The 15,080-nt window shown below is 34.4% G+C and overlaps 1 protein-coding gene across 4 annotated transcripts in view; it reads right to left on the bottom strand.

Annotated features, from left to right (window-relative positions):
• SYT1 (synaptotagmin 1) overlaps positions 1–15,080 on the bottom strand; it is a 702,364-nt gene that overhangs the window by 106,894 nt on the left and 580,390 nt on the right. For all 4 annotated transcript variants that reach the window (XM_031939617.1, XM_031939615.1, XM_031939616.1 and 1 more), the window contains one exon: positions 13,254–13,371. In XM_031939617.1, the coding sequence (XP_031795477.1) occupies positions 13,254–13,371 (118 nt within the window). The remainder of the gene's footprint in view (positions 1–13,253; positions 13,372–15,080) is intronic.

The following is a 15,080-nucleotide window of genomic DNA, read 5'->3' on the forward strand; positions in this document are numbered from 1 at the left end:
ACATTATAGTATACTATCTCTCAGATCAGTGAGCTAGCAAAACACTTCTGGTGATGGACAGAATTTTAACATTTCTTCTGGTTGATTTGATGTGGTTTTAGGAAAGAGAGCAGTTTCCTAAGTCAAAATAAGGATAAAAATTGATATTGATTGTCCATGGAGTCATTTCTCAAGTAGAGTAATTTTCAATACATCATGTACCTATGTGGACTTTATGTCCCTATGTATATACAGAGGCAGCGAGGTGGTATAACACATAGAATTCTTGCGATGGGGTCAGAAAGACTTGAGTTTGAATTCTACCCTATACTCTCACTAGCTATATGTCTGGATATATAACCTCTTCAAGTGCAAAATAAGGGAATTAGATTCATTTTGCTTATTCTATTTCAAAGTCTATGAGCCTGAGAATATATTCTTGTTTTTAGATGTTTTTTGTTAAAAAGAAGAATTTTTTTTAATTGCCTATTTTTCTTTTTTACTTCTTACCTTGCTTTTCTGGGAATAAGCATGGTACAATGAAAAGGCTTTGAATCCCACCTCACAGATTCATTGGCTTAGAGGCCATGAGAAAGTCACTTAATTTCTGTGTGCCTTGGGGATTACACTTGTGCTATCTGTCTCCCAAATTCCAAGCACTATGTAAATATGAATTATTACTGGGAAAATTTCTTCAGTATTAAATGTGGCAAAATAAAATTTATTTAATAAGATTGTGCCACATATAATTTAAATCCATAGGCACATTGTTGTTGGCTCTTCTAATACAATCACATAACTAGGAAATTCTAGAAATTATTTTTTGTTTCTTTTTCTGCTATAGAGGTTAAGAGCTGAGGATAGAGATGGACAAATAAAAGTATAAAAAGTGACATCCTGAGATAGACATACAGTTAATATATTTTTTTTCTCTGAAAGTGGTATCAAAAGACATATTATGAGAAGGCAATGTTCTTTGTTCTATCTCTAAAGGTTAGGAATGTACTTCCTGAAACAGACTAGTTTCCTTTTAAATATTGATCATCCACAAGGGAGCTTCAGTTTGATTCCTGGACAAATTTTTAAATGCATTACTAAAAAATTGTTGATTAATTCTTAGAAAAGGGAGCAGTGGAAATTTTGGGCCAGAAAGATGGCTCCAAGAACAAGTGATGGCAGACTTTCTTTTCTCCCTTTCCCTCCTCTTTCTTTTCTTCTCTTTCTTTCCTCTCCCTCTCCCTTCTTTCCCCTTATCTCTTATCTTCTTCCCTAACATTTTCTCCTCTCCTTTTTCCCTTCTCCTTTCTTCTTCTCTCCTGTCCTATTCTCTCATTTACTTTTATCTTCCCTTTTCTGACTTTTTCTCTCCTCTCTTTTCCCCTCATCTTCTCTCCTTCTCTTCTCTTCTTTTCTTTTCTCCTCTCCCCTCTTGGCACTGAAGCCATGAAAATCTGGGTTCTTGTCCTGCTTCTAATACATAATGGCTCTCTGAGGCTAAGCAAGGTCACAAGGTTGCAGTGATCTAGACAGTTCTCTAAGACTAACTTCCAGGGAAAGTAATTTCATCCAAGAGTTGAGTATACCAATAAAAATACCAAAAAAAAAAAAAAAAAAAAAAAAAAAGTTACTATTACCTGCAAATCAGGTACAATAGATTTCTCAATAGATAGGTTAAATGAGTCTCTGAAATTATTTTTGGATCACCTCACTATTTACCCATTTTTATTGATTTTTTTCCTATGTTAAAGTTTGATCCTGTCTGACACTTGCTAACTAGGTGACCATATTCAAATCACAATTTCTCTGAGCCTTGGGCAAATATTTAGTCTACTCAACTAAAGACCAGTTGCTAAATTTATTTGTAGAGGTAGTTCCTACACCTATGAAATAGAAACTATCTGGTTCTTAACCTTTGCTGCTTTTTTGTATAGCCTGACAACAACGAAAGACACTATCTGTATCCAGAGAAAGAAATGATAAACAGAAATATGTATAGAATAATTTTATATTACACACACACACACACACACACACACCCCTATTTATGTCTAATGGCAGCCTTCTCTGGGGAAGGTAGAAAGAAAGGGGAAAAAAGCAATTCACATGATAATTTTGTTGTATATTTGAAAGGAATAGCAAGTTGTGCATAGCAGACTTCAGTTCCATATTGCAATCATTTTTTTTATTGTAATGTTATGGGGGAAAGAATATGAAGAATTCACATATGAAGAACATATATGAAGAAAAACACTATATCCAGAGGAAGAACTGGTAAATAGAAGTATATATAATAATTTTACCTATATATGCAAATATATACATATACATATATGCACATCTGTGTGTATGTATATATGTGTATAATGCTAATTTTCTCTGGGGAAGGTAGAAATGAAGGGAAAAAAGAAATTTACATCATAATTTTGTTGTATATTTGAAATTTCACATGCAAATATCCTTTTATTGTACTATTTTATGGAAATATTTTTTCTTCCATAAATTAAAAAAATTAAGTCTGGCATTTCCAGCTACAATGTTTCCATGATATTTTGTATGTCCAGGAAGATTTCACATTATTAGTACATATTTTGTGGTACATTCCTTTTTAGAGATAATTGTAGACAAATAGGTAAAATTTACCTTCAGCCCCTTCTTTGCCAGGTGCCATGATCACCTTTGGCATACTAGGTCTTAACCTGGCTCAGTGGAACATGTGCTTGTCTACTGAGCAAAAGATTTGATTTCAAATTTTATTCTGCCATTTATTATGTGGGTGACTTTAGGCAAGTTGTGAGAGCTCTCTGGGTGTCAATTCCCAGAATGAGGAGATTGGGAAAGATGCCTTTGAGATGACTTCAAACTCCAAATTCATGATTCCATGTGCTTCTTGGTCCAACTCTCTTTACTTAGTCTCCACTGTCCCCCATCTTTTAAGAGGCACTGATATGATTGTTTCACCTTGGCCCATAGTCCTGACTTCTCCATTGAAAATTGCCTGTTCTGCATTTCATTTCTATATAGGTTAAGATGGAAGATAAAATGACAAATATGTGCTAATCTAGGAGATGGTTATAAAACTTCACATAAAAGATGTTGGTTTATACAGTGGTTTTCAAGAATAAGTAGTTGGGTTGTGGAATAGGACCCCAAACCAGGTAAAAACAAAATTACATGCTGAGTTCTCTCTATTGCCAATAAAAAACTTCACAGAAGAAATAATATTTAATTCTCATTAGAGAATAGATATGAATTTGGTAGCTGAAAATGGGCAAGAATGATAATGTAGGCAAATAAAATAGTGAAGAAATATAGAGTATATCCAGGAAAAAGAGGCTAGGAGAATAAAGTGTCTGAAGGGCAGTAAAAGAAACCTACAAAGAAAGGCTGCTATCAGATTGTTAAATGCCTTGAATACCAGATAAAGAAATATGAACTTTACTTGGAAGATTAAAAACACTAGAGATTTTTGAACAGAGAAATGACATGTTGAGATCTATGCATAAAGAAATATTTTTCAGGAAGCATTGTGAAAGAATAAAAATAATAATAAGTTTTTCTATTGTTCTTGAAGGTTTGCAAAGTACTTTATGATATCTCAATTGATCCTTAAAGCAATCCTGTGAGAGAGGTACTAATATTATCCCTGTTTTACAGATGAGGAAATTGAATCCCAGAGAAGTGATTTGCCGAGGGAGTTCTTCTAGGCTATTTTGTATTTTTATGGTGTTCTCATTTCAAGTTTCATGAATGAAGGAATTTTTTTTCTAAACCAGAGTTCACATCTAAGAACTGGATCAACAATTAATTAGATACTCTAAAATATCCCGGAATTAATTTTACATTATAATTTCCAAGACTAAAATTATGATGAAGCCTTCTGACATCACTGCCAGGTTATTTGCATATTGATGGTTCATTAACTCAAATACTCTGCCATTTCATTTGCATATTCCTGCCTGATCTGGGAACTGGAGCCAAATTGATTTGCATCCTGTGATCCAATTGGCTCAGAGAAGTCTTTGCCATTTCATTTGTTGGCCCCACTTTTGGCTACTTGTTTTTTTGTTCATATAACAGCAAAAAACTGTGTGGTGTTGCTTGCTATGCTTTGTTCCAATGGTGGGTGTACAACAGCAGCTGCCAAAAAGATTTCAAAAGAGATATTGGGACTACTTCTGCCATTATATCTATAGAATGGACATAAGGCAGGAGAAAGAATATCTATCTATACTTAAAATCTCAACTCAATACAGTACCTTCATTACAGGAAACCTTCACTGATTCTCTCAGCTTAGAAATAATTTCCATTTTTTAAATTAACTCTTAAAATTCCATTTGTACCTTTTAAATGTACCTTTCAAATTCTATTTTATTTTTTTAAAAAATCTATTTTATTTTTATATATTTTATTAAAGCTTTTTATTTACAAAACATATGAATGGCTAATTTTTCAACACTGAACTTTGCAAAACCTTGTGTTCAAAATTTTCCTTTCCTTTCCCCCACTCCTTCCCCTAAATGGCAGGTAATCCAATACATGTTATATATGTTAAAATATATGTTAAATCCAATATATGTATACACATTTATACAGTTAACTTGCTGCACAAGAAAAATCGGATCAAGAAGAAAAAAAACTGAAAAAGAAAACAAAATGCAAGTAAACAACCACAGAAAGAGTGAAAATGCTATGTTGTGGTCCATACTCAGTTCCCACAGTCCTCTCTCTGGTTGTAGATGACTCTCTTCATCACAAGATTATTGGAACTTGTATCAGTCATCTCATTGTTGGAAAGAGCCATGTCCATCAGAATTGATAATCGTGTAATCTTGTTATTGCCATTTACAATGATCTCCTGATTCTACTCATTTCACTTAGCATCAGTTCATGTAAGTCTCCCCAGGCCTCTCTAAAATCATCTTGCTGATTGTTTCTTATAGAACAATAATATTCCATAACACTCATATATTATAACTTATTAAGTCATTCCCCAACTAATGGGCATCTGTTATGGGCCAGAATTCTGAAACAAGGATTCTTACAAGGTGTTAAGACAGTGGAATTGATGAGACAAGGGTTATCTAGTTTAGCATGATTGATTAAATCTTACAACAAATAATGTGATTCCTAGTGATATAATGATTGGTTTATACTCAGTTGTAATGGGCTGAAGTTCGAGTTGATGCACTGAGATCCCAAGCATGTGAGGCTAAATAGTAATTGCACCATACTCTAACACAAGGCCCTGGACTCAGATTCATTCATCCCATCTCACACCACCTTGGTGGCAGGCTCTCCTCCTTCACTTCTCCACTGAAACCAAGTCCCCTCTGAAGGCCACGAGAAAGCTAGCTGAGCACCAGGCCAAGGAGACAATAAAGGATTTGGACTTTAATACCTGGCTATTCTTGTGGTGATTACTGAACTGAAAAGAAGGCTGCCCCAGAGACCACCAGAAAACAGAACATTACAGGCATCCACTCGGTTTCCAGTTTCTTGCCACTACAAAAGAACTGCCACAAACAATTTTGTACATGTGGGTCCCTTTCCCTCCTTTAAGATGTCAGTTTTTTTCTTTTTGCTAGGCAATTGGGGTCAAGTGACTTGCCTAGGGTCACACAGCCAGGAAGTAGAAAGTGTTAAGTGTCTGAGACCAGATTTGAACTCAGGTCCTCCTGACTTCAGGGATGGTGCGCTATCCATTGTGCCACCTAGCTGCCCCACAATCTCTTTGGGATACAAACTCAGTAGTAACACTGCTGGATCAAAGACTAGGTACAGTGTGATAACTTTTTGAGTATAGTTCCAATTTGCTCTCCAGAATGGGTGGATCCTTTCACCAATGTATCAGTGTCCCAGTTTTCCCACATTCCCTCCAGTCATTATCTTTTCCTTTCATTTTGGGAACTGGAGCCAAATTGATTTGCATCCTGTGATCCAATTGGCTGATTTCACATTATTACTACATATTTTGTGGTACATTCCTTTTTAGAGATAATTGTAGACAAATAGGTAATGGTATCTCAGAGTTGTTTTAATTTGCATTTCTCTGATCAATAGTGATCAAATTCTATTTTCTATTATTTATTTGTACATATTTCTTACCTGGCCTATAAAACTGTTATTGCCTTTAGGACAAATGCAATATAATAGCAATCTTTTTTCCCAATGGGTAGCATAGCATACCCATAATAAAATTTTGAATATCTAAGTGAAAATAATACTAATAATTAATAAGAAAATCAACTATAGTTCTAAACTATCAAAGTGTTTTAATTTTTAATCTGGAGAGTATAAAAATGTGACAGAATAGTTACAAGAGTGGTTGAAATGATGTCATAATGGTATAATAGGATATGTGAGGGTAAGGAAGACAAAAGGGCAGAAAAATAAAGGGTTTCAGTACTAAGCTTACATTCAATGAAATGTAAAAAGAGAATGCATTAGGGAGGCAGAAGGTCTGAATTCAGATACCAACTCTAAAACTAATTACCTTTGGGACCCCGCGCAAATTATTTTCTCACGCTGGGTATCAATTTTCTCATCTGTAAAGTGAATGGAAAGGATTGGACTAGATAGTATCTAAATCAGAAATTTCTAAATATAAACAGATTGATTATTGATGCTTCTATTTCCCTGTTACCATATCTTTCCCTCACAATCCATTAAATAATCTAAGTTTCAAAAGAGACAGCATGTAACCAACACTTAGCATGATCTCTCAGAAAGGGTACAATTCATATCTTCATTTTTTGCTGTTATAAAAAGGTACTTGAAAAGGTACTGGGTTCTGAGAATGAATAACCCAAGATCCTACATATTCTAAATTCTATTATCCTGGGCTCCTAGGACAAGTTGTGAATTCTGAACACTTATTTGAAGAGATAACCATTTCCCTTGCATAATTCTGTAAACCATTTCTTTGTAAGTAATGATAATTACATCCAAACACTCTCTCTAGTTTACTCAGTCAATGAGTACTCAAGGAAAACTGTGACAATAAGAGAAGACTTTTTTTTCTCACTGAGTATATGGGTTGTCTTATTCTTGATTTAGTACCATGAAATCTTATTGTTGAAGGAAACATGAGAGTTTACTTTGTCTAACTTCTTTTCTATGTAAAAAAATACCTTCTTTAGTATTCCTCACAGTCAGTCAGATATAGTATTTCATGGACCAAATACTTCCAATAAAGAGCTATTTAAATTATAATCAGCCTTGCTGCTTATAAAACTATTTGAATTTCTTCATCTTAAGGACAACCTTTGTTAGAATAATCTGCCTATCTTATCTCATGTAATGCTGAAATATTTCCAAGAAGATAGCACATGGTCCTAAATCTCCTATTAGGAATGTAGCACTATGTCATATCAATGTAGTAAGATGAGAACTTTAGTGCTTTGTACCTTTGGAGCATGGGAAGTTGACAATGTAATAATTTCCAGAACAGATCTCTAGCAACAATATTCAGTTATGTTGAATCTACTCTTCCATTTTTTGTTAAACCACTGAAACTCAGAAGAGCTTAAATAGATTTGTGATTGCAGAAGTGTAGTTATTCTCTCCAGTGTAACTGGTTATAGCCTATCCAAGGTGAATCTCAACTGTATCCTATTATAAGAGTGAGATAATGGAATCAGATTTAGAATTGCAAGGGATATTAGAAACAGAAAAATTCATTTCTAATTTTGTAGATGAGGAAATTGAGGTTCTTTGAGGTTAAGTGATTTGTTAAAAAATCACACAATTAACAAATGATAGAATCAGGATTTGAATCCATGTCCTGCATTTATAAAACCAATAATGCTCTTTCTGTTAAGCCATAGCACTTAAAAAACATATTCCTTTTATTTAACAAAAAACATTTTTCTCTCCCTTTCCTCTTTATCACTAGAAAAAAGGAAAGAAAAACAAACCCCATCAAAAGGGCTTTGATACAGCAATTGCACTAGTAGATCTGTATCCCAAAGAGATCATAAAAAAGGAGAAAGGAACCACATGTATACAAATGTTTATAGCATCTTTTTTTGGAGTGACAAAGAATTTGAAATTGAGGGGATGCCCATCAATTGAGAATGGCTGAACAAGTTGTGGTATATGGATATACTGGAGGAATACTATTGTGCTATAAGAAATGACAAGTAGGCAGATTTCAGAAAAATTTAAAACACATAAATTGATGTGAAGTGAGTAAACTAGGAGAATATGATACATACTAACAGCAATATTGTGTCATGGTCAATTGTGATTAGCTTAGTTTTTCTCAACAATACAATGATCCAAGATATATCCAAAAGACTCATGATAAAAAATGGTGCTATACATATCCAGAGAAGGAACTGATGAAGTCTGAATGCAGATTGAAGTATACTATTTTTACTTTTTTTGTTTTGATCTGTTTTTTCCTTCACAACATGACTAATATGGAAATGGGTTTTACATTATTACACATATATAACCTATATTAAATTTCTTACTATCTTAAAGAGGGAGGGAGAAAATTTGGAATTCAAAAAAATTTTGAAAATAAATATTAAAATTTGTCTTTACATGTAATTGGAAAAACTACTATTAGAAAAAGGAGAAGAAAACCCTTGTGTGATAGCACTATTTTTTGTACTAAAAGCTAAGTTAGTGTTATAAACATTGCAAAAAATTCCCATGTGATTATTAGTACATAGCAACTCATGACTAGACAGAGCTTCTACCCTAAAACATTAGCTTTCAATTTGCTAATATTGCACTTAATGTGGTAAATTGAAGTTGAAAGGAAAATATTGTGGTAAAAGCTCTCCAATCATTTACAAACTAAGATAATGTGATTTTTTTTTTTTTTTACAGTTAGAAATAACTGTTTTTTATCTAATTTGCAGTTGAAAACACAGTTGGACTTCTAATTTTGAAATGTAGGGACAAAGTAGAATCTGATTAGAAAATGTCAGATTTCTAAGTTTTCAAAACAGTATGATATTTGAGAAAGAGGGGAGCTATTCTTGTTTAGAAACCCCATGTTTGGAATAAAGAAATGTATACATTTGCCTTGAATAAAGGCTATTTATTGATAGGAAAGTGAGAATTGAGTGAATATAGATGTGAGAAGCCCAGTGAAGTTTGTTAATGGAAGAACATAAGAGAGACGTAGAAGTATGTATGTTATAATTATATTAATGTGGATCTATATAGAATGAAGATTCAATATCCATTTAGAAGTCAATAACATGAAAGTTTAAATGAACAAAATAGCAGAAAAGCCTTGGCATTAATGTAATAATGTTTGTGAAGCATTTAGCAAAATGTATGGCATGTAGTATATGCTTATTTCCTTTTCTTCCTTCCTTGAATTCATATATCCAATGAGTGCTTCCCCTCATCTACTTTCAGAATAGTTGGAAATCTTAAGCTTTTTTAGGAATGTCATCAGAGAAATATATGGCTAGAAAACAAGATGGGCCACTGTAATATTCTTCTCTAAAATGTAATGTTCTCTTGTTGGAGTTTGGGGTCTCTGGGAGCAGCCTTTGTTTCAGTTCAGTAATCACTACAATCCAAATCCTTTATTATCTCTTTCAAAATCTTGTCTCCTTTCCTGGGGCCTGGTTAGCTTTTTTAGAGGCTTATCTCTCTCCTTGGTTCCGGGAGCTTGAGCTCCTGCGACCCGTCCTTTGTGTTCTCTGCCTCTGCCATCTTCTTGAGGTCCTCCTGAATGTGTCTTGGTTTCTGTGGGGGAGGCAGGAGGACCACACCATGGTCTCTGTCTTCCAGTTCTGATTCTGGCTTGTCTGAGCTTATATGGTCTCTAATCAAAGATGTGAATCTTGTAGAACTACAGTAAGTACATGTACTGAACTAGAGAACTACTAAGCACCATGCTAAATTTGATAACTATTGTCTCTATCAATTCTACTGACTTAGCATCTTGTTTCAAGTTCTGGCTACCAAGAGGATGAGAGTAAGAGATCAACTGATGGATCATGTGTTGCCTAGATATTGAAAAAATGTTGAGGGAAGTAGAGGAAGGACCCTTATATTTCGGGTGGCTCATTCTATAAAGGATTGACTTACAGGGCATTGACAAGGTTCAAGAGGAAGGAAGAAAGGACACAAGCATTTACTGAGCGCTTCCTATGTCAGGCAGTGCTAAAGAGTTTATCACTTATAAATATTGTCTTATATGATTCTCACAATAATTCTGAGAGATAAGTTCTGTTATGAGTGTCATTTTACAATTGAGGAAACTGAGGCAGATATTAGGTGAATTGTTCAAAGTCACTGAGCTAGTTAGTATATGAGGCTGGATTTGAACTTGTGTTCCTAAGTTCCTGAATGCAGACTAGGTGCTCCCAGATTTAGTGAGATAAATTGAGATTCCTAGACCCTAAGTTGCAGAGAAAATTTCTAACTAAATTGGTGGTGGGAACTTTCTCACCTGAGAGTGTCTTATTCCAAAGAAATTACAGTTCATTCAGAAATTAAAATGGTGATATTATACAGATAGATTGGAAGAATGAGAGCTTTAAAGCAGGAAACTTATTAGGTGGTCTTACTTACAGTCATCTTGGCATAAGACAATAAAGTTCTAATCTTGGATTGTGCTGAGGGTTAGAAAGGAGCAACAACAACAATAATCAAGCTAACCAGAACAGAACACTAGGCTTAGAATGAGGAAGACTCATCTTCCTAAGTCCATAGGAGGGTCAGATACTCATTAGCGATGTGACCCTGGGCAAGCTACATAAGCCTGTTTGCCTCAGTTTCCTCATCTATGAGGAATCTATAACTCCAGTCTCTTTGCCAAGAAAACCCAAAATGGGGTCATGAAAAATTGAACATGACTGACATGACTGAACAACAATAGCAACAAACCAATTGGCAGGACCTGACAGCTGGTAAGAAGTGGGAGGAAGAGAAAGGCATCAAAAAGCGTTCTAAAGATACTATTTCTGAATACTGAATAGTGCCCTGGGAATGAATTACTCTTGTGAAGACAAACACCTCTGCTTCTCTCACATCTGGGTTCATTAAATACTCTTTTATATTCTTAGAGGGAGCTGTGTCTTCTGCTTCTAAATTACTCTTAGGCACACTGAAACAGTAAGATCCTAAACAAGTTGTGGTAACTTGAAGGAATTCATGTAGTCCTCAAAGGTGCCTAGTACATAACTGGGAAGTAAGATAAGCTCACAGGAGAAAATGACACATTAGTTGGTAAGTAAATGAACCAATAAATGAAGCTCTGTGTTAGCGTGTCTCAGTAGCTCTCCAAATGTGTGCTCTTCAAGTTGTGTTCTCATAGCCTGTTACAGTTAGCCTAAGTTTGCTTATAAAAAAGGACCAACCTGCTTCCTTATACAAAGAACTGTAACCTTAATAAGATTATTAATACTACCAAGTGTTATTAATATATATAATAATGAATAATGTTCATTAATAAATAATATGTATTATAATAATAATAAATGTTCCATTCATGAACTAGGTAAAAAAAAATCAGTTATCTTTTCCCTCATGATTTTCTAAAAAGTTTGAAATACAATTAATCTGGTCATACCAATATGCTAATAGTGGAAATATTTTTCCACTGAATGCATATGACAACCTTTCTGAAATGTAGTGGTAGTCAATCAAAAAGTCTTTATTAAGCATTTATTATATGCCAGGCATATACACACATACACACATACATACAAACACATACACATAGTCACATGAAAAATGAGGCATCAGGAACTTAATAGCTATATGAAACCTGGGAAACTTACTTAATCCTATTTGCTTCAGTTTCCTCATCTCTAAAATGAACTGGATTAAAAAATGGCAAAGTATTCCATTATCTGAGCCAAGAAAACCCCAAAAGGGTTTACTAGGAGTTGGACATGACGGAAAATGACTAAACAAACAAACAAACAAACAAAAATAATGGCTTAATGACTTAACCAGTAAGTAAAAGGAACAGGATTTGAACACATAGCTTCTTGACTCTGTGGTTAGTTTTCTAGTCACTATACCATGTTGATTCTCTAACTCAAATTATATGGGAAAGGATGGGGGATGGGGAGAATAGAATGGAGTTTACTTGTGAAAGTCCTGTTTCCATAGAGAGACAAACATCTCACTGCTATGCAGCAACATGCTTTGCCTCAGCAATAACAGATTGGTTTGCGCAGAAAATGTAATCGGTTAGCCCCCCTTTTCCTTTCATGAATTGATCTTTAGGCAACAGTAAAACATTAGTTTGATAATCCACTGTCAAGCAGGGGTTTTCTAGTATATGTTCTAAGTCCTAAATGATTCAGGAGGTAATTTTAACTATGTATGGGTATATACTTATGCAACAAGTATTAAATAAAAGATAATGTATTCAGCATGAGTGGGAGAACTTTCCCCTCTGCTTCTTTCTTTCGCTTCCAAACACCCCAAAAAATAACCTGATAAAAGACAAACAAAAATGAAAAGCTTACAGTAATACATACTGGGCAATGAATAGCATGTGCTGGGGTCATTGGCAGCATATTCACTATTGCCAGACAGATTGTGATGGGGGAACCCAGAAACTGTCCTCTCTGACTTTGGTGGGGAAGCCACCAAACTCTGAGAGTGAACTCTGAGAAAGTCTCCTCTGACAGAGACCCACCCCCAGGGTAGTTAAGTGGTTTCCTTAAGATTAGTCCAGGACCACTCCCAACTTAACTCAAACTTAAGTGGTCTCATTTAGCTGGAGATCTGGACCTGATATTTCTATTTAGTAGCTGCATCCTCTATTGAGCTGAAAATTAGTCCAGGACCACCCCTAGTAGCTATAACTTAAGTGGTCTCATTCAACTGGAAATTTAGGCCTGGGGGCAGTGACAACATTGAAGGAATCTCAATCATTTGAAATTTCAGTTTCAGATTTCCTATTAAAAGGCAATTTTAAACTCATTTCTTGCAGAATGTCCAGAGCAGGATTATGCCTTGTCAAGGAATCTCTCCTTGGCACAGTTGCCTGCCCGGACTCCTGCCCACTGTGAAGACATTCTCTTCTCAGCAGTAATACCTTTTATTTCTCTACCAGGATTTCTATGCTAGGACCTTTATTTCTGCCAGGATTTTGCTACTGAGGAAGTCAGTCTTTCTAGCAAAGCTGGCTTCTGTAGTGTCAATAATAAAACTTCCTTTTTTGTCACTAATATTTCGGGTTCATGAATTCTTTCATGTTGAACCTGCTCCCACCAGAAGGATATTCTCACATCTCAACTCTCAGTACTGGCACTAACGACATCAATTGTACACTCACCGGATAAGCCGCCCACGTCCATCTTCTTCAGATTCTTTGCCTCAAGGATGACAACAGTCAGCTTGCCAGCAGTGGGTACATAGCGGAGGGAGAAACAGATATCACCCAGCTTCTCTTGCTGTAAAAACAAATAAAAGCCTATTTGTTACTTTTTAAACAAATGAGCAGGAACATGTTTTTAAAATATAATTTACAAACATTGTGAGAATAAGAATCATGTCAAAATCTATAAAATCTTAGGGAGTTAAATCTGATGTTACTAGTTTCAGTTCATTTCAAATAGTTTTTAAGTCCAATTATTTTTTATTTCTAATATTTTTCAATATGATGGATATTAAGGTTATATTTGGATCTGGGAGACTCCTAATTTTATGATCTTTTTTTTATTAGTAACTCATTTAACCATTCTAAGCCTCAGATAATTCTCTAATATGGGAAGACTGAATACTATCTACCTCAGCAGAGGGAGCTCTTACACTCCTCCCATACTGGAAGAAACCATTAATATAAATTTTGAAGTCAATAGTGTAAAAAACTGAAACCATGATGGCATTAAGGAGTGAAAAGCATCACAGAATTCTTTGGATGATCTTGCCATTATTCTAGCTCAAAAAAGAAAACCAAGATAAATAACTTTTTATTTTGTAAAAGGATCAACTTGCTAAGGTTTGGGCTTTAGTTAGGGTAAAAGTGGATTGAGCTTATACAATTGTTAAATTTTAATATAAACATTTGCATCTTGAAATTGTCAATCAGGAATTTATTATTTTGTTGTTTGTCTACACTTAAGAAAGTGATAGAGAAAATTGTGAATAATGCAGATTAAATCTAAATGTACACTGTATATATATATACCCTATTTCTTTCTCTCCCCCCCAAAAAATAAGTTGGTTGTTAAACTAGCACACCTTTGACTTCACCAATTCTGGATGATATTCTTAGACATCATATAGCTTATCCCATTCATTTTACAGATGAGGAAATTGGAACTCCATAAAGAGAAATGACCTTCACAATGCTACACAGATGAACTGGGAAAGCTGTGATTTGAACTCAGTTTTACTCTCATTAAATCTATCCTTTTCATTGCCCTCTGGGTTTGTAATTTATAGAAAAAGGCCAATATGCATTTAACAAATGTATTAGATTGTATTTATTTTTAAAATTAATTTTATTTTTAATTAATGGAATAAAATAAACATTTCCAAGACACTGTATAATAAAAAGACAATTCTTTGTGAAACTGCAAATCTTTCCCCTCCCTCTAGAGATGGCTACCATTTAATATTGTATTTATTGATGAAGAGAACTCTAGTTGGAATGAAAAAAATGTGGATAAAGAAGTCAATGTTGTTTTTTCCATTTTTTTTTAACTAAATGACAGAGTAGACCAATCATTTTTGACCCCTGCTCTCAACATTCTCTTCATCCCCTTCCCCCTTTCTCAAACATCATTATTTATTTTCACTGTAAACAGTTTTAAAAATGAATGTAAGAATCCCAGTTAAATCTCAAAAAAACCTTTCAAAATGTGACAAAAATTTTTTTTCACCATGTCAAATGAATTAATTCACTTAGCCAGCCTTATTTCCAAACTAAAAAGGATATTTTGAAATGATCCTGACACTGTGAATTCTAAGGTTCCTCCCTGCTTCTAAATCTGATGGTACTTAGGCATTTTTGAATAGTTGATTGTGAAGTTAAAATAATTATATAAATTTAATCCTCTTCTACATTCCCTTTTCCATCTTTCTCTAAGTCTTGAGATTTGTTGCCTACCTTTAAGAAGCTTATTAATGGAACTGTCCTGTGGACTTTTAGTTGGAA

The sequence above is a fragment of the Sarcophilus harrisii genome, chromosome 5, assembly GCF_902635505.1.
Source record: "Sarcophilus harrisii chromosome 5, mSarHar1.11, whole genome shotgun sequence".
Lineage (NCBI taxonomy): Eukaryota > Metazoa > Chordata > Mammalia > Dasyuromorphia > Dasyuridae > Sarcophilus > Sarcophilus harrisii.